Source organism: Sphaeramia orbicularis, chromosome 2 (genome assembly GCF_902148855.1).
Source record: "Sphaeramia orbicularis chromosome 2, fSphaOr1.1, whole genome shotgun sequence".
NCBI classification, from domain to species: domain Eukaryota; kingdom Metazoa; phylum Chordata; class Actinopteri; order Kurtiformes; family Apogonidae; genus Sphaeramia; species Sphaeramia orbicularis.
This window is the reverse complement of record NC_043958.1, coordinates 748,092-772,627: the sequence shown is the minus strand read 5'-3', so window position 1 is coordinate 772,627 and position 24,536 is coordinate 748,092. Positions and strand designations below refer to the sequence as shown.

The window sequence follows — 24,536 nt, the reverse complement described above, 5'->3', positions numbered from 1 at the left end:
CACATCATCTGATCAAATATCCCTCCTTCTGTCCAGGTGTGTCCAGGTGTGTTACCTGTGCGACCTGCTGGAAGTCGTCATGCCGTTTCTGCAGAGCTCGTGCTCGATGCAGTGATTTCCCGACACCGCTGTGTTTGTTGAGGAAAACCTCACCATGTTGCTCCACCCAGTCCAACACCTGGACAAACAGGTGAGAGGGTCTCACATCTATAACCATGGATCCACAATCTAACAAACACATCAATTATTCTGGAAGATCAGAGTCCTGAAGGAGTGACAGAGGCCACTGGGTCCACGGTCCTGTTGAACTGAACTAAAACCCTGTGGCTGTCAAACACAATGATTTCAGCTGATTTAACCTCAGGGTGTTTGGTTTCATCTAAGGTTGGCCGTCCTGTAGACGCTCCAACAGGACCTGGACACACGCTTTAATATTTACATGAAGGCAACACAACTGTTCCAGTGTTTCAAATACTTCAACTGAAAGAAACACATTCTAATTATTCTTTTTGCTTTTCTGTGAATAATTTCTTATGTTAATTAAAACAAAGTTTAATTTCTTCTTAAACTCAACAGTAGTTTACCAAATGAAAATATGAAATGTGTAATTATGTTGTTAGAACTATAACACTAGAGTCATTTTTTTTAGAACAAACATTTAACAAATATGAATATTTTAACAGTATCAGTGGCTCCAATGAGCCTGTTTTACGTTGAACATATTCTTAGAACAGTAAAGTGTAAACTGTACAAACTGTGCAAAAATAGTTACTTCAACCAGAAGGAAAAAAAGTGCCCCGCCCCCCAGGGGACCTACCCCCCAATTTGAGAAACACTGACTCTAAGGGGTAAGTAGATTTGCACATCATCTGCAAAACAATAACATTGGATGTTGTGTTTTCTAAAAATGGAACCCAGGACACAATAAATGGTAAATGGTCAGTACTTTATAGTGCTTTTCCAGTTTCATGGTGCCTGAAGCGCTTTATCAAAGCCTCACATTCACGCACATGCTCATACACTCTACCAACTGAGCCACAGCCACCCAGACCAATAAATACAGGAAACAGGGTTAGTCCCAAGAACAGAGCCCTGAGGCACCCCAAAGCCTATGAGAAGAACCAAAACAGTTCTATCCCAGCTGGATTGGAAACTCTGGTAAGAAACAGGATTGATACCTAAGACAGAATGACAAAAAACAGGCAGAAAATATTGACCTCGATTCAAAGATGGAGTTTGGAGGTGAAATGGAATTCAGGGCTTTTATTTGGTCTTTTTTTTTTTTTTGCGGATCTTCTGTGCTCATGGGTACGATGGAGAAGACAAACCCAACAGTCAAAAGATTTAAATGAGGATTACCTGTCTCACATCCTGCTGGAACACACAGAGCTGCAGACGCTGGTGGAGGCGGAGCTTACGGTGCTGCCACGCCCCCTCCACCTCATGATGACCCTGGAACAGAACAGAGCCCATTGAGTTCATCTGTGACCTCTGACCTGACAGACGCCAGCCCGGCAAAGGTCAGCCTCACGTACCTGCATGACCTGGTGTAGGACTCCCATGATGCCATGCGTGGCAGCGGTGAAGTCTGGTTTGGTGGCTGAGTCTTCAGAATCGGTTGCCGGGACACGCTGGAGCACGTCCAATAAGGCTTTACCACTTTCACTAATCTGCAGACACAACAGCCGTATCTTATATTTGTACCAGGGCTTCATTACTTTTATCTGGTTTTAACACCAGTGTCATAATCACTTTATGTGATCACCATCGTCTTATGACACCTCTTTGTCTGTAAACGTAGTTCAACTCGTACCTGAGTGTAGTTCGCAGAGATCTCCTCATTCAGCTCCTGATGCTTCTTATTAGCTGCTTCCAGCTCTGCTGTTGCCGATGGCAACAAGCCCTCAGAGCAAACCTGGACCCAGCCCTCCACTCTGAGCAGGAACTGATGGACAAGTGGACAAGTGGACAGATGGACAAAGACATTATGCTCATGCTTGTCCATTACACCACATGAATAGAACTCATTGTCAGTTTGGCGTGTGAGCAGGACAGACGGGACACCTGGTTGACAGGTGAGTCAACATGTATGTATCATGTATGTTGTCCTCCTCATACAGACATCTTGACGTACTCCAGGTGCACCACTAACCTGTTCTGCCCCCTGATGGAACCCCGTTGCCATAGCGAGCGTGTTGCTGCGCTCCTCCAGCGCTGTCGTCAGGGACTTCCAGTCTTCCTGTAACCGCGACGACACGTTCGCAATCCGCTCAGCGCCGTAGTGACCAGCCTCCGCGAGTCTCGCTGCCACGGTAACGACGCTGTCCACATTCACGCTGCCGTTCTACACATATACAAACACACACACACACAGAGGGTCAAAGGTCAGTGCTGGGTTGGTTTGTAATAAATGACTTGTGTTTCCGCTGTATTTGTATGTGTTTTTTCTCTGCCTTTATAATAACAGTAAACGGAGGTGGTACCATGCAGTTGGCGGTGAAGTGCTGGTGTTGTGTCTGGAGGTCGACGGCGTGCTGGTGGTTCAGTCCGACCTCTGCCAGACTCTGAAGGAATAACTCTTTACTGTGAGCGATCCACTCCGACATCTAACACAAAAACAGAAGCAGAATATTACGATGACACCGACAATAAAACACCTGAGCCTTAGTGCTCCAGCTCCACGCCGTCCTGTCACGTCTACGCTGTAAATGTTTGACCTCACCTTGGTGGCGTCCTGTTCAAACAGGTGCAGCTGTAGCGCCTGGTCCAGGTGCAGCTTCCTGTCGCTCCAGCTCTGCAGCAGGTGGCTTCGAGCCGCCTGCAGTCGGTCCAGCAGAGACGAAACCTTGGGCGCCACACTTTGGAAGTCAGCCCCGCCCGACAGCCAGCTGCCATGGCTACCGCCGCCACCGCCGCCTCCGCCGCCTCCGCTGCTACTGCCACCGCCTTCATTAGAGGTGTCGCTGTGGGACGGGCCAAGGCGCATGCGCTGGAGCAAGCTCCGCCCCTCTCGTTCAAGGCTGTCGACCGGCGCTGTGGCGATAGTGTTACGAAGACGACCGTGTTCTTCGAGAAGTCTGGACAGAAAAAGTGTAGAAATCACAAAAAGAACAACATCAGAACGGTTAGTAGACATGTTATCTTTTAATAGTGATGTAGGTCTCAAAACTGGTCTTAAGAACAGTTTTTTGTGGTCTCGGTCTTGTCACAGATTCCACTCATTTGGTCTCAATCTTGTCTTGGTCTGGACTGTCTTTGGTCTGTAACTGAACATAAACCCAGTGTGTCCATCCACTGTCATTGATCCAACTCCATGGGTTTTACTGGTGAATTAATGTTGTAGAAGATGATGGTGTTTCCACGGTAACTACAGAGCCTTTGAATGTCCAAATGGGTCATATCTGATGACCACGAAAAGATGAAGAACAGTATTTGACACCAATTATTGACATGTATTGATAGGATTGGATCAGCAGGTATTAAACAGGTTTGATCAGTGCATGTTTGGGTCTTTATGGGTTCATGGTCACTTGGATGGAACCCCTGTCACATTAAGGCTCATAGTTCAGATTATATTTAAGTCACTGAGCTTTGGTCCAAACACCGTCTGAAAGAGGGCGAACGCAGCTCTATCTGTAGTGAATATGGTGAAACTGGTTAGAAACGACTCAGCGGAACAGCCGCTGTTGTTGTGTGTGTTTGAATGTGTGGGGGCGGGGTCAAACACTGACTTGCGGGCCTCGTCCACGTCCTGGGGTTCCGGGATGCGGTTCAGCCCGGTCTCCAGCTGCTCCAGCTGGGCCAGCAGCTGAGTGGCGGCCCCCGAGAACTCCTCCAGACCCAGACGCAGCTCGGTCCACTCCACATGGTCGTACTCCAACGAGCCGCCCAGGTCAGAGGTCAGCTGGGAGGGGTCGACGAGCCGCGAGAGGCCCTCCACTGACACCAGGCTGGTCTGTGTACACAAGCAGACTGCACTTACAATACTACAGTACTACAGTAATACAGTAATATAGTACAACAGTAATGCATGCCAGCTTCAGGATTACTAGTAGGATTCAGTACACTAAAGGTTGGCAAGAAGAGGTTCAGCTCTCATAACACTTCTATAGTACAAGTTCAGTTCGCAGCAGTAATAATGTAGCTGACCATTAAAGGAGTGATATTTTGTTTTTTTAAATGGAATTCTTCATTTTCCAACATTTCCCTGTGGTCTCCACAAACTGTAAATGCTCTGCTGGGGTCTGAATTCACATTAATTCAACTCCACAGGTCCATCTTCAACCCTATTTCTGACTAATGACTCCAGAAAGGTGGTTTGGAACGCTGGCCCTTTAAATGCACAGGAGACACTTCAGGCCCCGCCCCCTCCAGGTTGTTGGCTGTGCTGCTCTGTCCCGTTCAAACAACAACTGAACATTTTGGGTAATTTTTTTGCAAGTTTGGACATATTTTCAGTGTGGACTACAACCGCTGCTGCTGACAATTATGTCGAACTGGAGAAAAGTTCGTCTGAAGTCTGGACCTTATATGTGCAAATGTCGTGATGTAACTAGTTATAAAATGTAACAAATTAAGCAGGAATTAAAACAGGTTGTAGAAATCCGCTAGATTTTCGCAAAAATGAATATAAAGATAGCTTTGTGACACCTAGAGGGTTCAAATTCGAACTGTATGAACTATTAGGGTCCAAATACACAGATAAATGAATCACAGAGTGTGCAGGTGAAGTGCTTGTACACAGAAGTAGTTCAGTTACTGCATTCCACATACTGTAGTTTCAATTCACATACAGATTTAACCAACCAATTAGAACGTTAGTATTGAACCTCAGGCACCGCCCACTGACACTACTGCAGTACTGGAGTAGTTTAATGCAGTACTCTGGTGGAGTTACTGTGGTATTTCAGTAACTGTACTTCAATGGTCTGGTGGTAGTACTGCAGTATTCCAGAGGTAGTACCACAGTGTTCCAGTGGTGGTACTACAGTATTCTTATGGTAGTACTGCAGTATTCCAGAGGTAGTACCACAGTGTTCCAGTGGTGGTACTACAGTATTCTTATGGTAGTACTGCAGTATTCCAATGGTAGTACTGCAGTATTCTAATGGTCGTACTGCAGTATTTCAGTGGTGGTACTACAGTATTCTGATGGTAGTACTGCAGTATTCCAGCAGTAGTACTGCAGTATTCTAATGGTAGTACTGCAGTATTCCAACAGTAGTACTGCAGTATTCCAGCAGTAGTACTGCAGTATTCCAGCTGTAGTACTGCAGTAGTCCGGCAGTAGTACTGCAGTATTCCAGCAGTAGTACTGCAGTGGTCTGGCAGTAGTACTGCAGTATTCCAGCAGTAGTACTGCAGTATTCCAGCTGTAGTACTGCAGTAGTCCGGCAGTAGTACTGCAGTATTCCAGCAGTAGTACTGCAGTGGTCTGGCAGTAGTACTGCAGTATTCTCATGGTAGTGTTGCTGTATTTCAGCAGTAGTACTGTAGTATTTCAGTGGTACTGTAGTATTCCAGCAGTAGTACTGCAGTATTTCAGCAGGACTACTACAGTATTCGTACCTCAAAGCTGAGCTTGGCGCTGCCCAGGTTGGTCTTGTGTTTCTGCCAGAATGTGTCCGGTTTGATGAGCAGCGCTGTGTGGATGTTGGAGGAAAACGACTCCTGTAACGTCCTCAGAACCGGCTTGACGCTGTCCCACTTACTGCCGCGCATGTCCACCACCACGGTGAAGCCTCGGGCACGGACGTCCTCACTGCCGTGCACAGACACTCGGTTAGCGTCAGCAAAAGAAGGTGCTTTGGATTTAACGATAAGTGCCCAAATTCACTGATGTTGAGGACCAAATCAAAGATGCTGGATGTTATGTGACTGTACTTCACATGAGCCATATTTCACTCCTCTGTTGAGTAAAACTTGTTCTGACAGAGTAGATAAAGTACAGCATGAAACACAGGAAGAGTAACAGCACCAAGTTGTGATCAAATCTCACATTCTAGGCTTTTCAGCTGCTCAGTACATACAGATTCCCCTTGAACCCGGTGGGCCGTACCTGGGTATGGTCGACAGGTACGTGACCAATCGACTGAGGTCTTCCTGCTTTATTCGATCATGATTGGTCCTGGCAGGGAAGGTCAGGATTGGTCCACCTCGTTTGTCACGCCCACCTTGAAATGAAACACAGTTGGTTATACACAGGGTCACATGACGTGCACAGACAGGTGTAAATGTACCGTTACCTGACACGAAGGCCACTTTCTCTCTGAGTACCGTGAGGACGTCAACCGCACGGACGGACTCGGTTTTACCGGAACCTGAACCCGGAACACACAGGAAAACAAGAGGTTAAGCAGACGTTCTAAGGGTTTGGTCTCCAGCATGAATGTGCTGATATCTAATCTGTCTAAATACTACAGTACCCATGAGCCTCAGCTGCTGCTACAGTTGTCTGTTTGGCTGTATGCAGAGCCTTTGGCATGACAGAGTTACGACACTTCCATAAACCCCCATTGTAAAAAAATGGCGGACAAAATATGGACCGACTTCCGGGTTACAGAGGGGCCAATAGTTCCAAACACTGAGTGTAACACCGTTGAAACACATTCATTTCTGTTGCAGCTGATCTAGGAATTCCAGTGCTAAGTTAATAAGAGATCATCATCTTTGAAATGATTGAGTGTATTTCCTGTATTAGTAACATTTATGTTGTAAATTCTGTTTTCTTTGGTATGTGTTAGCGTTTGTATACATTTATATCTTAAACTACTGTTCTGTTGGATTTTCAGCCGTAGTCCTATAGTTAGCTAGCTTGACTTGTCCAGCTGTTGAGATTTAACCACTAGAACCACAAACTATGGAGTTTTTAAGATAAGGTAACATTAGTACAAATGTTGTTCTCAGTGGGTTTTATTTTAGCTGTTTGCTGAACCTGGTGGTGTTTGGATAAGCGTGTCAGCTGAGGTCATGTGATCATTAAGAGAGCTGCTGTAGAGCTGAGCTCTGATCAATAAAAGTTCATTAAAGTTATTATTCATGAGTTAAAGGAGGAGAAACTTCTGTAACTTGATGTTTGTAAGATCCAACTTATCCTATAACAATTCTGTTGAATTTTTAATGAGTTTAGCGTCTGTGCTAACGCTAACATGCTAAGTTAGCTGCCATGCTATCCACTGGTTAGGGTTGTTTGTGTGTGTTCTCAGAGCAGAGCTGGGCAGACACACAGTGTTCACAGATAAACACTGTTTTCTGATTGGACCACAGTCCTGGAATAGGAAAATTTAAAAACGGTAACTTGTCTATCTCCGTACCAGTACAGTACAACTGAAGAATGAATGAAATGGTAAAGTTAGCACCACTCACGTAGCCTATCCAAGCTAACACCAACCTTCCCCCCATAATTTAAGTTTTCTCAGTAATAAAGTCAGTCCTTTCAGTGGTCAACCCCACTACTCAAAAGTAGAACACACACAACAGTACATACAGTAGTGACACAACAGTTGTGTGTAGTTTATTTTCAGATTTACCATGCTCACTGCTGTCCGTCCCATAGAAGAACATGGGAGTGCTCAGTTCGTTTGGAACTATTCAGATTTACATGAACCATGTGATCACCGGAGCAGTGACATCAAAGCGTGTCGTAACTCTCTTTATAGGGCTCTGGCTGTATGTTTAAATTTCTGACCAATCAGCTGCAGTTTCTGTGCAGACGCCAATCAAAGCTTTAGAGAATTCCATACACTGCTAAACTGTTGCAGGCGAAAAGTGTCGTCATGGTTACATCATGAACCAATTATCTGTATGTTGTCATCTAACTCAGCCTTAAGCTCTGTAATTTGGATGTCTGGTTCTGGTCCTGGATGTGGACTGGTGCTACTGCTGGTTCAGAGTCTCAAACTGGGTCCTGAACCAACACCATCCTCATTCTGGACTAACACATTGAACCTCCAAAAAAACCTCCAAACCTTCCCAGTGAAAGCCTCCAAGCCCTTCACTATAAAAGCCCCAGTGAAAGCCTCCAAGCCCTTCACAATAAAAGCCCCAGTGAAAGCCTCCAAGCCCTTCACAATAAAAGCCCCAGTGAAAGCCTCCAAGCCCTTCACAATAAAAGCCCCAGTGAAAGCCTCCAACCCCTTCACAATAAAATCCTCCAAACTCTTCACAATAAGACCTCCAGTAACAGATTCCAAATCCTTCAGAGTAAATGTTTCACTTTTACCAGAAGAAAAACGTGTTCCTCGGTTCAATATCAAACAAACCACTGTTTCAGTTACTGGTTCAAACTGAATTACTTTACTCACGACAAACATGTTTCAACGTTGAACTCCCATTTATTCATCTTTCAGTTTTTTTTTTTTTTTTGAAGTTGCCGATTTTAACACAAAGAACTACAAACAGAAGTATGATTCTTCTTCTGCTGTTTGTTTTCAGCGTCGGCAGAAGAATGGGGCGGAGTTTACAGGAGCTGTGCGCTGTTAGGCAAAATTTTACAAGACGGCCAATCAGGAGAAAGTGGGATAAAACATGAAATTATATGACACAAAATAAAGCCAGTCAGACTAGAAACGAACCAGAATGTTTGAGTTTTCCTTAAAATAACATTGAAAACCTTATTTAATAGAGACTGGGGTATTTTCCAAACCACAGTGTTTGATGTGGCCTGAATAAGAGGCTGCAGTGGCTGATGAGTCGTTCGTCTACTCACAACAGTCAATTAGGAGTTTGACTGATCCCCAGTCAGCCGTCCATCAGGCTGACTGATCCTGAATCAGATGTCCATCTGACGGAGGAGGGATATCCACCCCGATGAGTGGAATAAAACCCTGTGACTCCAGAAAAACAGAATGAAACACCTTCAGAGGAACGTCCAGGTCATGAGGCTCCAACAGGGACACGTACGCCACCTACTGTCCACGGTAATACAGGACAAATCAAACCCACTGACAGTCAGTCACCTGCAGGGCCTTGAACGCCTCCAAAGCCTTCACAATAAAAGCCTAACACTCCAGAGTAAAAGCTTCCAAACTCTAATCAGTGACAGTGTGTAAATCTTTCATGGTAAAAAACTTCAAGTCCTTCAAAAAGCCTCAAACTTCTTCACAGTACACCTCTGTTTAGTTCCTTCACTGTAAAGGTCTACACTCTACAACAGGGCTGTCAAACATTTTAGTTCAGTTCCACATCCAGCCGAATGTGATCTAAAGTGGGCCGGACCAGTAAAATAATATAAATAATAGGATAAGAACTTATAAATAATGTCAACTCCAATGTTTTCTGTAGGTTTTTGAGTGGAAAAAGTAAAATTCCGTAATGAAAATGTTTACATCTATGAACTGTACTTGAACATAACATGACCAATATGAACCTGGAAATTTTTAAGAAAAATAAGTGCAATTTTAACAATACTTCGCCTTAGTTTATCATTTATACATATGCATTATGACATACAGATCACAGTGGATCTACAAATACACAAAACATTTAGTAACAGGTAGAATATTGGTAAAATTCCACATACTTCTCATAAGACATTTGAAGTTATTCATATTTGTTCAGGTTATTACATTTTGTTTGTAAAAGACTAATCTGTAAATGTAACCATTTTTGTGATTTTTTTTTTTGCAGTTTTAATTATTCATAGGTTATTGTGATAGTATTTTACTGGTCTGACCCACTTTAGGTTGAACTGACCTAAAATTATTTGAACATCCTTGAATGTTAATATTAATTCATTCATTCATTTTCTGAACCCGCTTTATCCTCACTAGGGTCACAGGGGTCTCATGGAGCCTATCCCAGCTACATAGGGGCGAAGGCGGGGTACACCCTGGACAAGTCTCCAGTTCATCTCAGGGCTGAACATATAGAGACAAACAAGCACTCTCACATTCACACCTATGGGCAATTTAGATTAACCAGTTAACCTATCAGTGCATGTGTTTGGATGGTGGGAGGAAGCCGGAGTACCCACGCAGACATGGGGAGGACATGCAAACTCCACACAGAAAGGTCCCACCCCCTGTCGACTGGTGTTGGAATTGAATCCAGGACCTTCTGTCTGTGAGGCACCAGTGCTAACCACTGCACCAGCGTGTCACCCATAATATATCTTAAGTGTAATTTCTGCATTTCACAAATTCATCCTGGGGCCAGACTGGAGCCTTTAGCGGGCTGGTTTTGGCCCCCGGGCCACATGTTTGACACCTGTGCTCTACAACTTTGATTCTTTCACAATAAAAGCCTCAATAAATGTCTTCATAGTAGACTCCATAATATACCGTGCATTTGCCATCTCTATTATTAGTCTGTTACTGTAATTACGTTTTTTACAAAGTGTCTGTGTCCACAGTCCTGTGGGACTGCCTGTGTCATGTGTCTGTTCCCTCAGAGCCAATCAGCACCCTGGTTCTGTCCTGGTTCTGTCCTGGGTAGACTGGTACCCTGTCCCCCTGCTGACACAGTCCTGTGGACAGAACCATCACACATGCCATGGGCCTATCCGGGTCCAGGAACAGGATCAGGGACCGGTTAGCAGAGGCTGGTTTGTGCCAATTCACACTTTCAGTTTCATCATGCAGCCAAACAACAGGAAACACAGCGACTGTTTTACCTCATATGAGGAATTTGCCCGAGTTTATGATGAATATAAATGAGCCACTGGGACTACGTTCAGAGGGCAGAATTCAGATCATTTGATTGGCTCTGTGGCAGTAGACAAACCCATATTTCATTCCACAGTACTGTGGCAGCAGCCATTGTCCTATTATTATTATTATTATTATTATTATTATTATTATTATTACTTAACATCTGTGTAAAGTGCCCAGTGATAAAAAATCTGAGGAACAGAAACTGTAAAATCAGCACATTTACAGTAAACTTAACCGTCATCTCCACCCATGGAACCCCGGTGGTTCTGGTCAGATTTCTGACAGAATGCTTGTACCACTCACTGATTCACCCTCATTTCCCGTTCAAAGTGAATAAACCACTGTCACTGGGACCAGCTGACATTTTAACTGGCTGTTTGAACACAGTCCTATTGTATTTGATTATTTCTGTGCCAGTATTCCTCAGTGTCCGTCCACTGATGTGGACATCTCCAGCCCAGAACCATACACCCTGGTTTGTTCTGTTTGACTTCCCTTCCAGAACATCCTCCAGTTCTCTCATTACTGTTAAATGGGTTCTGGGCTGACCACAGCTGTCCACTCCTGGACCAGTGAGCAGTGGAACATCTCCGGTCCTCGGCCGTTGACTAGTACTACCGACTAGTACCGGGCCTCGAGGACCAGCGCTGTTGCCATGGTTACCAGCCTCATCTCGGACCGGGATATTTACACCAGAACCGTTCTAATTGACGCGTGCGGGCCAATCAGAGAGCGGGTTAAGGTACAATTAACGGCCCGTCCACATTCACAAATTACATCACACCCACGGAGCAGCAGGCCTTCCCACAATCCTCCTTGGCAGGACCCTCCACCCCCATCACACACACTTCCAGAGTCAATGGGCGGATGTGGAGGCATCATGGCGACAGCAGCTCCCACTACACACATGAGCGCGCACACACACGCACACACACGCACACACACGGACCCCCGAGGCCGTACCCGCCGCGGCCAGGCCGTCCGGGCCCGCTTCTCCTCCTCCATCCGCCGGATTCATCCTCCCTCCGCCGCCTCGCTCCCCTCCTCGCGCCTCCCTCCGTCCCCTCCTCCCGTTGCTCGCGCTCTCTCCTCCGTTCTGCTGCGTCCGTCGGTCGCTCCGGTGCTCCGTCCTCCTCCTCCTCCTCCTCCTCCCTGCCCTTTACCCGTCCATCCCCGCGGCGGGCGTAGCGGTGCAGGCTGCGGTGTCGGATCCGATCAGTGCTGCATCCTCCTCGGCTTCAGCCTCGACGCTCCTCCGCCGCTTCCGCCGCTGCTGCTGCTCTTACGTTACCGTGATCCCGTGCGGTATCGCATCACATCACGTCACCGTTCCCGGTCCCGTTAGCTCGGCTCGGCTCCACTCGGCTCGGCTCGGCTCCTTCAGCGGCCCCCGGTCGGTGTGGCTCTCCTCCCGCCGGCCTCGGGAAGCGGACGGACGGTCGGTCGGTCGGTCGGTGTGTGTTCCAGCACGCAGGCGCACCGTGGACCGAGGGGCGCTGTGCACGAGGGCTGCTGCAGCTGCTGCGCCGATGAACGCACACCCCGCCCTCCCGGTTCCACGGACCGCGTGTCAGCGGTCACGCCGCGGGTCGCACCTTGTGCCCGGACCGGGTCAAGACCAGGTCTACCCCAGGTCTAGACCAGGTCTAGACCAAGTTCAACCATGTGAAGACAGGGTCCAGACTGGGTCCAAACCAGGTCCAGACCAAGACTGTGTCCTGAACAGGTCTAACCCGGGTCAAGACAGGGTCCACAACAGGCCTAGACCAGGTAGGACAGGGTCCATACCAGGTCCAGACCGGGTCTACAACCTCTACCAGTACCATCATTATCCTCCTGTAGTGGTAGGAATTCCGGCTCTTTCTAGAGAACCGGCTCTTTTGGCTCGGCTCACTAAAAAGAGCCGGCTCTTTCGGCTCGCAAGTGGCTCTTCAGATTTTTTGGCGCTTAAATTAATTTATTACCAACAATAATGTAAAGTTATGAGCAATATGAGTTACTGATGTAAAAAAACATGTACTATATCAAATGTTTATTAAATAACTATACCTTTATTTCTACACTCTCCAGAGTGATTAAAAAAATGAATTAGAAAGTGCAAAAAGAAACTCTTTACTATTTACAAATGACCTTTACTAACTTTGAACTATTTTAAACTTTTAGCTCTTTACTACTAAACAAGTTTAAAAACAAACAACACACAGAAGCTTTCAGAATCACACAACAAAATATAAATGAACTGAAACTGGTTGGAAATCACATGCCATCATTTGAACCAGTTCTTCTTCAGTTGTGTTCTGTCTGCTGGGGTCACAGACTTTTGCAGAAGTTGGCTCATAGAGCTGTGGGTTGTACATTTAGGTGTTTGTGGTGGACTGGACGATGCTGTAGATACTGCAGCAGCAGTTGCAGTAGGCACACTGGGGGGGGGGGGGGGCTCCAATCAGGAGTCAGCTCTCAGAGCTGTTTCATTCACGACCAACCATGTCCTCCAAGTCTCCGAGGACTGAACCTTCTCCAGAACTCACATGACTCTGCAAAAATGTTTTAGTTCATGAGTCTGGAACCCACTGCAGGTTCGGTCCGGTCCAGACAAACCAGGTCCAGACGCACGAAAGACTCCCAGGCCTGAACACTAAACCCAACAGGAAGTCCACCATGTGGGTTGAAGACCTTAGTGACCCAGTGTGGTTCTGGTTTCATGTAAACACTTTACAGTGATCGGTGAAATGACATGGAACCGACCAAATGGACCTCCAAGTCGATCGTCATACCCAAGTCCACATCCAGGTCCTCGTCCAGGTCCACTGACCGGTTTCATCTACAGTCGCTTTAAAGTGAATCTGATTTTGTCATTTCTGATTAAAATGAAACTTTAGTAAATATGTAGTAGTTAAATGACATTCATATACATCTGGTACATCTGTCTCTGATGGGACAGGTGGTGGGACAACTTTTACCCCGTTTTATTTTGTACTTCCGCCTTTGTTGCACATGTGCACTAAATTTGGTGCAGTATGCAGTGTGCTGGTTTCACACCCCTATTATTTCTACCCCCATTCACTGTGTAGTTTTAAAAATCCAAATAAAGTGAAATTTACTAAAGTAGTTTGTTATTTTTACATTTGGGGTGAAATTATTATTTTTATTTTTTCTTTTGCTTGTTTTTAAATTAATATAATTCCATCCTTTCATTTTCATGTATACTTTTTATTTTAATATTTTAATTTAATTCCATCCATTTTTTCTTGTATAGTTTTTGTTTATTTGTATTTATTCAATGAATTTTTTGGTGTTTATTATTCATTTTAGCCTGACATCAGCTGAATTGGGCCACTTTTTGGTTAATTGCTTAGAAAAATTTTAAAAAGCTATGTATTCACTGAATTATGTTTTTGTAGGAAATAAGGAAGGTATTAAATATTCTTATGTAGAATTGATGAAATAAAATAGAATTGTTCAGGTCCTGTAGCTTATGTAACATCAGCTGTCCCACATTTTTCACATGAGCTGTCTTCAGCTAAAATCAGCCACTGAAGTTCCAAAGCACACCAGAGTAATTATTCATAAAACAATCAAATTAACTTTAATGTTAAAACACAGATGACCCATTATATTAACATATTATCATACCTTAGTAATCCATAATGACTTTATACTGAACTGAATCGATGAGTACCATTGTGTGTATGGATATGAGGTGGGGGCTCCTCCTCTGGTCTGCACGGGGGCTGGTTTTTACAGGCAGTCCTGACAAAGCCATGGTCCTCACAAAAAAAAGAAAACCAGCTCAGACTGTGGCAGCTTTAACTGGACCACCTCCGTCCCTCTTGGTTCCAGTGTGTGCTGCCCTTCTCTGAGCAGACCCCCATGTGTGGGGGTCCAACCTATCTGACCACCTTAGCTCATGTGAACTGGTCTTGGAGACCGGACTCACTGCAGTTCCAGAGATGAAATGGAATACCCTGAAGGCCAAACATGCAGAGTAAGTCCTCCTAGTCCTGGAACCACTGCATGACCTTTAGTTTGTTGTGTCCTGCAGCCCTTACAGCTGACAGGACTTCAGGTTTCTGCATCCCCGGGTTGCAGACCCTGCACGAGCAGCCCATAATCTGGTTCTGTGATGCATATGGAAGGCCAGCTGCACATAAGGCATGTAAGATATGCTCAAACACATTCATATATCATTAAAATAATGCATTTTACTAAGATAAGATATTCCTTTATTAGAACTGGCAACATGTCCAGAGTGAACCCCGCCTTAGCCCTTAAGTAGCTGGGATAGGCTCCAGTGACCCCCGTGACCCTGGTGACGATAAAGCGGGTTCAGAGAATGAATGAATGAATGAATTCCTTTATTAGTCCCACAAGGGGAAATTCCAAATTTAAAGCAGCAGAGTGGAGTACAACAAAGCACACAAGAGTAAAAGAGCATTCAGTCAGCACAACCAACAGATACACCATAGGAAATAAAGATGTGACCAACAAATGAAAAAAGCTCTAAATACTGTTTACAGCTGCTGTGCACATGCTGAACATGCCACAGGTTGGACAGGGGAGATCCTCAGACGTACACCTATATACACAAATCTATACACACGTGTACAGTATGAATGGAACCATCAAAATATTAGCTAAAATACAAGTCTGAGGATGGCTCAATTTAGCTGAATACATTAAGGTAAAATAAACCAGCATAAAAAAAAAATTCCATAAAAAAAAAAAAAACAGATAAGCAAAAATGTTACATTACATCTTATGCAGACGGTCACAACACATCTGATACATGGTGTTTCATAGATATACACTAATGTACACCTGTAATGATCTATCCACCTTATCCTTTTAAAGTCCGGCTGCTCTGCCAGACCACTTTCCTCAGTTCTCCTCAGCAGGCTGGATGTGAGGCCGTCATACACCCACCACAGAAAACAGACCACACACCAATCCAATCAGTTCTGTTTTGTCAAGTACAGATGTGGCAACAATTTGAAGTCATTTGCATTCATTGACATTTCAAATTTAAAGAGCTAAGAGACTCAAACCTTAAATGGCTCATTTTACTTGATATCCTATTTGTTTTTCTTTTTTTCTTTACTTGTTTTGCTATTTTTCAGTAATTGGAATTAATTCATTTTCTTTTATGGGTTTATTTTTTATGAATCTATCATCTTTTTAAAATAATTTAATTGCATTTGTTTACTTTCTTGTATGGTTTTTATTCATTCATTTCATTCATTCCTTCTTTTTTGTTTTTCTTTTTTCCATTCAAGAATATATTTATTCTTCACACTTTCCTTTTTTCCCTCAAGAATTTGTTTATTATTCATTGATAGAACAGACTAAAAAATAGAAAATAACAAGAATATACAAAACATCAGACAATCCAAGCCATAATAACCATAAACTAATAATAAGAAGACATAAAAACTACAAGAATAAAAAAACAAAAAAAAACAAAAAAACATATATAGGCAAATATAAATAAATGAATAAATTAAAGAGAATAAAAATGAAGATCGAACAATAAATAAAGTTAGAGTTAGAAAAGGAAAGAAAAATAATATCACAATATGAAATGGCAGATCAATTTACTCAAGGTATTCATTCATTCATTCATTCATTCCCTCGCTCCACGTTTTGGTGCAGTCGTCCGCCGCGCCGTACGCCTTACGTCACGACGTCGTTACGTCACGTTACCGTAGAAACAGCGGAGCGTCTGCCTGTGCGATGCTAACGCTAAGCTAGCTGTCAGAGCGAAAGGAGCCTGCGTTCGTCGTCGCTCTAACTTGTCTTTTACCGGTTTAGTCGAAATAAGTTGACGGTTACGGCCCAGTGAGTGCGGTCACCGCCACCAGACGTGCTTTAACGGACACTTTGAGCCCACGCAGCCTCGGTCTGCGGAGTCTGCCAGCGGTAGAATGCTAGCGGCTACACCGGCAGATTGACACGCGGGTGCCCACCGAACCGGGACGTTCTGTGGGGTTAAAGCTGGGATGGAGCCGGTGGATGTGGAGGGTCTAGTGGCGGAGCTGAAGAGGCAGCTGGAGGATGAAGACCTGAAGCCGGAGCAGAGGCTCAGGGTGGTGAACTCCGGCCTAAACGGTGAGTCTGAGGAGTCAGCTGAGTTCCACTGAAGTCTGGTCCTTTTAGGTGAGACCGTGGGTTTCCTCCGGTAACTGCCTTGTTTTCAACATTGAGCAAATGAGACTTTAAGTTAGTTTAGCTTTTTACTTAATATTTTATACATTTATAACAGTTTTTTCTTGTTTTCCATCAAACTAGATGATATCAGATTCATTATGGTTCAGAATCACATTCTAGTTAACTGAACCAGTAAAGTACAATAATAATAAAATAAACCTAGAAATAATGATGGCTACAAACTTCTATCTTCAAACGTATCTGTGTTAGATTAGAAAAAAAAAATATCTACAAACATTTGAATGTGGAAAAATGTGAATAGCATTTACAACCATGAACAACCTAAAATGTCTTAAGGAAAATGAGTTTGATTTTAACAATATTCTGTCTCAGTTAATCTCTTACACATGTGCATTAGAACTTACAGATCACAGTGGATCTACAAATATACAAAACGTTTAGTAACAGGCAGAATATTGATACATTTACACTGATTTTTTAAAGACGTTTTAGGTTTTATGTATTTGTTCATATTATTCACATTTGTGATAGGAAAGTTTCTAAATGTAAACATTTTTATTTAATTTAACTTTTTTTTTTACACTAAAACAAAGAGAAAAATTTAGAATTGTTATTATTTATAGGTTATTAAGATTATATTTTACTAGTCTGACCCATTTTAGGTCATACTGATCTGAATGTGGAACCTGAACTAAAATGAATGGAACACCACAGATTGTTCATGTCTTCAGTCTAATTTTCATGCCATGGGTGGATTGGACCCTTTGGTGGCCGGTTTTGGTCCACGAGCCGTATGTTGGACACCCCTACTCTAGAGTTTTTTTATGTATTGTCAAGAGGAGCAGGATTTGTAATTAGAACTGCAGGTATGGACTATTTTCTGTTGACTATTGTCTGGATTAATACATCTATTTGAGTGAATTATTTTAACATTTTTTGTCTGTTTTCGAGGTTCCATTATGTTTAACCGCGTTTGTTAAAGGAAAATTAAAACTAATTGTACTCATTATTAAAAGTCAACCGTCAAATCTGAAAAAAGCTTTTTTTTTTTTTGGTGATAATTTTAATGATTTCCAGTAATTAGTAGTCTAGAATGGCCTAATAACGACAGGGGATACTCTGAAATCATGAAATATGCATATGTCAGAGGTCAGAGTCACTGAATTTTCAGTAGATGTTAATAAAATGAAAACAGTGGAACCTAACAGTACGAGTGCACGCAGTTCTGATAAGTTTAGTCTCCAATTCGAGTGTAAATGGGCTGTGAACAGGTTTTCCTCCAAAAGATGCACTTCACATTCAGGGGCATCTTTTTTGTAACACACTTTTTATTGTTTTGTTTTGTTTTGTTTTTTTTCCCTCCACCCATTAACCCTTTCATGCATACTGGTCACTACAGTGGACAGTTATTCTACAGCTGTTCTCTTGTATATTCATGGGTTTTGTGGTTTTAGTTGCATATCAGCCGACACAGTGAACACTTCTGCATCATTTCATACACTGCAATTCATACCAGTACTGTAACTTTCCTGTTCTTGATAAACCTGAACTGCAGTCACATATTTGAGTGTAAATCAATTGTTAATTGTTATTAGACTGTAATTAAGTTTTGTTTTTTTGTTTTTTTAAACAAAAAGTTGGGGAGTTTTTTGCATATTATCTGAGTGAGTAATAACTGGTAATATAGTAGGTTAAAATGTGAGAAAACATCAGATCAGCAGCATTTAGAAATGTTTTTATTTCATAGTTTTCACACAGTTTGTCAATAAATGCATGTTTCTTTGCTTAAAAAAATTAAACACATGGTGTCCAACTGAGTGGACATTTTTGGGTTAGGTTCACAAAAAATTTAATCACATTGTTTTTTTGTTTTTTTTTCATGTCTAAAGAGGAAAAAAATCACTGAGGAAAAACAAAAAATTGCTTAAGGTTCTCATAATTCATGCATGAAAGGGTTAAGCATTTTCCAGTGATACAACAGGATAGAATTATAAGAAAATCTATCAATAAAAATATGAAAATCAAATGTAAAAAAAAAAAAAAAAACCTTCAGGAGCATCTGAAGTGGAGGAGATGACGAAATTCCCCAACGAGGCCTGTTATGAACCTGTTATTAGTTCCATTATTTACGGTGTCGCTGCCTTTAAGAGTCACAGGTAAAGCACGACAGGTCCGTGTGTCACGCACGCGCTGAACTCATGGACAGGTACCAGTGTTCATGTGTTTTTATTAACCCATGTTTGGATTCATAACGGCATTCCCTGTAGTGGAGGAGGGTATATCTACAGGTAAAGTTAAAGAAGTGTTGGCAAAGTGGGCAGAGGTTTCAGATTTAGCAGAAAAACATCAGACAGATGAAGGTGAGGTCATAGTTCAAATTACGGGGGGGGGGGGGGGGGGGGGACTCAGACCCCTTAAAGAGACAAAAATATCAGTTTTTAGGGGGTCAGGTAATACTTCAGATTTTATGGGAAAATAATAAAAATAATACAAGTCCACTGCCATTCTTAGTGTGGGAACAGTTTCATGTATAATAGTTTCAGACACCCCCACTGTGGACTGTACCATTTTAACCACGGCGGCGCTAAAATGAACTTTAACTTGGTTTATTCTCCAGAGTAAATGTCAGTGACAGGGGTTTTCAGGTAAATTCGGTTCAGCTGTTAGGATGTATTATTTTCCAACCTTATTTAAGTATTTTGTTCGTTTATGGATGCAGGCTGGTGTCTTTATCTGTTTACTTATGTATCTTAGTTCCACTGAGGCTGGTACAGTCCATGTTAGCGCGAGCTAACTTCTTAGCAAGATAAGCTAAGTCTGTATTTAAACCAAGATGATTACATTTATATGGGGTCAAATCTATTGTAAATTTGTAAGGAGATGAACTGTCTTTGTTTCCATTCTCATTTTATCGTGAATAGTAAAGTCCAATCAGTGACAGTGTTGTGTAAGTTTATACTTCACTTGAACTAGTTCCAAGTTCAGTTCATACAGAATAAAATAAATTCATTCACCTTCATAGTTCAACATTTCAACTTAAAACTAGTTAACGTTCATTTCATTTAACTGTTGTTGTTTTTTTTAAGTGAAGAAAAACCAGGTATTTCTGTGCTTTTCTTTCCAAATAAACCCTCCTCCTCCTCATGTCCAGATTGTCTCATCTTAAAGGTAAATAAGTTAAAACCACTTTATTTGTTTTTATAATTGTTATTTTCTTCGTAACTGCACTTTTTCTGTTTGAAAAACCCTTAAGAAGGATTTTTGGTTGTTTTTTGGGGGTTGGAACAGATTAATTATATTTCATTCCATTTCAATGAGGAAAACTGATTGGTAAAAGTAATTCACAAAACGAGCACAGTCATGGCACAAATTGAATTTGTGCTGCGAGGTTCCACTGTATATGACGACCCATTCTCCTTTTGTCGCATAAATGTGGACGTTTCTTTAACAGTGTCTTTTTGGTCTCAGATGTCCTCAAAATGGCTGCGGTCCAGCCCGACGGCTCCACTTTGACCCGTCTGAAGTCTCTGTTGTATCACAGTGGAGTTCTGAACCACTGCGTCCGCTGTCTCAATCCCAGAATGCAGCGGGCCAACTGGAGTGCCATGGCCACGCTCGCCCAGCTCATCAGGTACAAGACACAGAGGAATGGGTCGTTACCATGGCGATTCCTGCCCAAAATGAGTGGGTGACATCTTGTCTCTCTTCCAGTTCCTGTTGTGTGGGGGCGGAGCCTGGACAACACTCCGAGGCCTTCCATAGGCTGTTCCTGCCGTCGGTGGTGGACGGCCTGCTGCGATTGGCCGCTGAGCTGACGAGGAGGGCGGAGTGTGAGTCTGCGTTCAGGACGGTGATGGAGTCAGTCGGCTGGATGATCAGAGGACACACACATCTGACAGCGCACGGTCAGACATCAACGCATCTATCCCAGATCAATACGTCTGTCAGATCAATACGTCTGTCAGATCAATACGTCTGTCAGATCAATACGTCTGTCACAGGTCAATATGTCTATCAAAGATCAATACTTGTACCACAGATCCATACTGTTTATCCTTGTGTCCGTGTCCAGTTCTCAGTTCAGTCGACTATGAGCAGATCCAGATGACTGACAACGTCTCAGTGTCCCTGTTCTGTGTCCAGATGTGGCTCCACACCTGCACCTGCACCAGCACCAGGTAAACAGCACACCTGACCCAGTCCAGGACCGGGTCTGGTCCAGACCCTGATCTGGTCCAGACCCAGTCCAGACTGTGATAAATACCTGAGGGTTAAGTCCTGTTCCCCTTTGTCTTCAGGGACTTCTTGACCGAGCTGGGTGATGACTCTGTCTCGTTGCTACTAAACGATGCCATCAGCCAATTGGCTGTGAGCTGTGACTCTGCAGTGGGCGGGGTTTCTGTCAAACTGATCCTCCTCATGGCCAATCAGCTGGGCCTTCGCCTTCAGCGCCTTCTGCTCAGCTTCAGAGGTCACTTCATTCATTCATTCATTCATTCATTCATGGATTATGTCACTGTGAGCTGAAAGGTCAAAGGTCAGTGTCTCTGCAGGTTTGGATAGTCTTTTGAACAAAGACTGGAGAGGGCGGGGCTTTGATAAGGAAGTTGATCAGCTGATCAGGGTCATCCAGTCCAGTGAAGACCTGGTGAGTCTGTCACAGGAGATTCATACAAGTCAGGTCAGCTTATGTCTGCTACAGCTCTGACCTCTGACCTCTGCCTAGGCATGCACTGAGCGTGTGCGGGCAGCCTGCGTGATCCAGGCGGCCTGGAGGTCATATCAGACCCGACGGCGAGTCAGAAACCTGAACCGAGCTGTGAGCAAACTGCAGAGGAAGTACAGGTAGGAGTCGGAGTCAGGTGACCTGGGCTCAGGCTGTGATTGGACGTTCTGACACGTGTGTGTGCTCATCAGGGCTCTGAGGACGCAGCGGCGGCGGCAGCAGGAGGCTCAGCGGTTGGACGAGGAGATCCAGTACCAGGTGTCTTTATGTTCAGTCTGACCACGACTGTACCTGGGAAACACTGCTGACTCTGGGGGCGTGGTTTGTTTCAGGTGTGTTTGCGGCGTCAGCAGGCGAGGAGGAAGTTCCACCTGAAACAGCGACGACTGCTGCAGCTGCTGCCCCCAGGTCCAGACATGGTTGTCACATGACCGGTGCTCGGACCCGCGGTCTGGATGGGTCCTTGACGTCCTTCTGTTGTGTCACAGACCAGGTGCAGTCGTACCTGCAGGAGTGTGAGCGCCGCGCCGCCGTGGTCATCCAGAGCCACTGGAGAGGCTTCAGAGAAAGACGTCGTTACGAGAACCGGCGATGCACGCCAGGACCGACTCGCGCTCAGCAGGAGGCCGCCATGACGCTGCAGAGGGCGGTAAATATACACAGATCAACACATACTACAACATACTAGCACATACTAACAGGTACTGACACATACTACTACACATCACAGATAATCTATTGACCACTCCCTCTTTTCTTTCAGGTGCGTCTGTTCCTGCAGCGACGTCGAGCAGCTAAAGGTCCGCCCATCTCCCATTTCTGGATTGGTCAGAAGGGTTTGACAGACATTCGGAGGGCGGAGCTACAGAAACAGGTGCAGGATTACATCAGCATGCATCCGGTAAGGAGTCACAGTAAAACCATCAGCTGACGTCTGAAGTGTATTCATGTGTTCATATGTTGATGTGTTCATGCGTTTGTGTGTGCAGTCGCGTGCCGTGTCCCATCAGGAGTGTGAGCGTCTTCATGAGGAGGTTCAGCTGCTGTTACTGTCGGAGCTCCAGAAAGGAGACGAGAGGAGGAGGGAGGAGACGAGGAGGGACGCTCTGATGGCCCACATCAACACCCAGCTGGACAAGATCACAGGTCAGAGGTCACAGGTCAACACCCAGCTGGACAAGATCACAGGTCAGAGGTCACAGGTCAACACCCAGCTGGACAAGATCAGAGGTCAGAGGTCACAGGTCAACACCCAGCTGGTCAAGGTCAGAGGTCATAGGTCAACACCCAGCTGGATAAGATCACAGGTCAGAGGTCACAGGTCAACACCCAGCTGGACAAGATCACAGGTCAGAGGTCACAGGTCAACACCCAGCTGGACAAGATCAGAGGTCATAGGTCAGAGGTCACAGGTCAACACCCAGCTGGTCAAGGTCAGAGGTCATAGGTCAACACCCAGCTGGACAAGGTCACAGGTCAACATCCAGCTGGATGAGGTCAGAGGTCATCAGTAAAATATTTTTGTTTCCAAACAAAGTGTTCAGACTCCGCCCCCTCTCCGGACTGAAGGATGTTTTTTTCAGCGGTTGTGTTCTAAAACATATAAACCCACTCACTCCTTCTCACTCCCTCTCCTTTTCCCACAGATGCCCCTCCCCTGTCAGTCGTCACGGCAGCAGAAGCCGACTCCTTCTTGAGCCTCTCAGGTCCTGTCGCCACTCGAGCCCGGGATGCCCACAATGCAATGCTGCAGGCGCACCGGCTGCCCTGGTGGAGGACGCTGGGAAACGCAGACGAAGCCGACCTGTTGGGTCCCGCCCACGTGGAGGGGCTGGAGGCGGAGCTTGGAGGACTGTATGTGGGAGGGGCAACGGAAGGGGTGACCTTTGACCTACACAGTGAGAGATGAAGTTAAATCGATCCAATCGCTGATTTGTAGAAAATAAAGTTCTAAAGTTTGAGTGGAGATAGTTTAACCAGTGAGTTTAACCAGTGAACTGTAGAGCTTGTCTGTAGTTTTGTAATCATTCTGTTTTCGGTCAGTTTTCTTTTTTCTTTTTTTTCCACTTAGTTGTTCTGTTTTTTCCATCTGTTCTTTTCATTAGTTTTTGGGTTTCTGTTTTATGTATATTTTTCATTTTTTCCTCAAATTTTTTACTGTTCAAATTTTCAGTAATATGTTTTGTTTTATTTTTTTCTATTTGTCACTTGTTCTTTTGTGTTGCTGTTGATGTTTCCACTTTTCTTTGTACTCATTTATTCTTTTATTTATTTCTCTTCATATGTTCATATTCCTGTTTGAATCTGTAATAGGTTTATTTTGTACTTTCATCGACCAGTTTTAAGCTTCATTGACTTTAACAGACGATTTTTGGTCAGTCTGTTAAAATAAAGCTGTATTTTTATACATTTTACTCTTGTTTGTCCTTGTATGAATTCCATCGTCCGCACTAAATCTGTCTTATATTTAACTGGCTGATCGGCCATGAGCTGTTGTGAAGGCGCTGTGTCCGTCTTCATCGTAGTTGTCATGTTTGTTAACAATTTTCCTCAAACATCTTCTCCAGTGAAGCTATTCGGATTCATTTAAAATTTTATATGCATCTTCATTTTGGACAATGTCTATGAAGTTTGTTCATGGTTTTGAGAAATTTAGATTTTTGAATTTTTTATGAATTTTGGAAATATTTAAAATGTGCCTTTTCTTCTTTTTTTTTTTCCTTTTATTTTTTTTTTTTCATTTTTCTTTTTCTTTAAAATGTTCCTTTCCTTCTACTGATCCATATTCTGCTGGTTTCTAACATGTAAATGGTTCCAGATTTCAGTCTAGTTCCTATTGGTCACTGATAAAAGTCATATCTGTACTGTGATTGGATGAGTTGAGTTCTCCTCCAGTGAAAGTCCCGCCCACTTGTATAGTTAGATTGATGTGCATCCAGACCACAGGACTGGAACATAGAGACAGAACCTGAGAACCATAGAACACATAGAAC

At 43.9% G+C, this 24,536-nt stretch overlaps 2 protein-coding genes across 4 annotated transcripts in view; one reads left to right on the top strand and one right to left on the bottom strand.

The window, feature by feature from the left end:
- Positions 1 to 12,094, bottom strand: part of LOC115431835 (kalirin-like) — a 39,329-nt gene extending 27,235 nt beyond the window's left edge. Inside the window, exons 1-12 of one of the 2 annotated variants that reach the window (XM_030152496.1) lie at positions 11,616 to 12,094; positions 6,246 to 6,320; positions 6,059 to 6,173; positions 5,569 to 5,761; positions 3,732 to 3,955; positions 2,723 to 3,077; positions 2,484 to 2,606; positions 2,153 to 2,344; positions 1,814 to 1,945; positions 1,536 to 1,670; positions 1,360 to 1,452; positions 56 to 178 (exon numbers count right to left, since the gene is read on the bottom strand). In XM_030152496.1, coding sequence (XP_030008356.1) covers positions 56 to 178; positions 1,360 to 1,452; positions 1,536 to 1,670; positions 1,814 to 1,945; positions 2,153 to 2,344; positions 2,484 to 2,606; positions 2,723 to 3,077; positions 3,732 to 3,955; positions 5,569 to 5,761; positions 6,059 to 6,173; positions 6,246 to 6,320; positions 11,616 to 11,670 — 1,815 coding nt within the window. In that variant the 5' untranslated portion in view covers positions 11,671 to 12,094. The remainder of the gene's footprint in view (positions 1 to 55; positions 179 to 1,359; positions 1,453 to 1,535; positions 1,671 to 1,813; positions 1,946 to 2,152; positions 2,345 to 2,483; positions 2,607 to 2,722; positions 3,078 to 3,731; positions 3,956 to 5,568; positions 5,762 to 6,058; positions 6,174 to 6,245; positions 6,321 to 11,615) is intronic. The other variant, XM_030152505.1, reaches the window with a different exon arrangement.
- On the top strand, positions 2,995 to 23,957 carry iqcb1 (IQ motif containing B1). Of its 2 annotated transcripts, none has more exons than XM_030153152.1 (13): positions 2,995 to 3,124; positions 20,286 to 20,448; positions 20,529 to 20,722; positions 20,890 to 20,995; positions 21,116 to 21,288; positions 21,371 to 21,465; positions 21,544 to 21,662; positions 21,735 to 21,801; positions 21,876 to 21,951; positions 22,032 to 22,192; positions 22,307 to 22,444; positions 22,533 to 22,689; positions 23,190 to 23,957. In XM_030153152.1, the coding sequence occupies exons 2-13, from the start codon at positions 20,297 to 20,299 to the stop codon at positions 23,450 to 23,452; spliced, it is 1,701 nt and encodes a 566-aa protein (XP_030009012.1). In that variant the 5' UTR covers positions 2,995 to 3,124; positions 20,286 to 20,296; the 3' UTR covers positions 23,453 to 23,957. The 2 variants fall into 2 exon arrangements, with proteins under 2 accessions (XP_030009012.1, XP_030009003.1); XM_030153143.1 differs by lacking the exon at positions 2,995 to 3,124 and adding an exon at positions 16,101 to 16,757.
- The last annotated feature ends 579 nt before the right edge of the window (positions 23,958 to 24,536 follow it).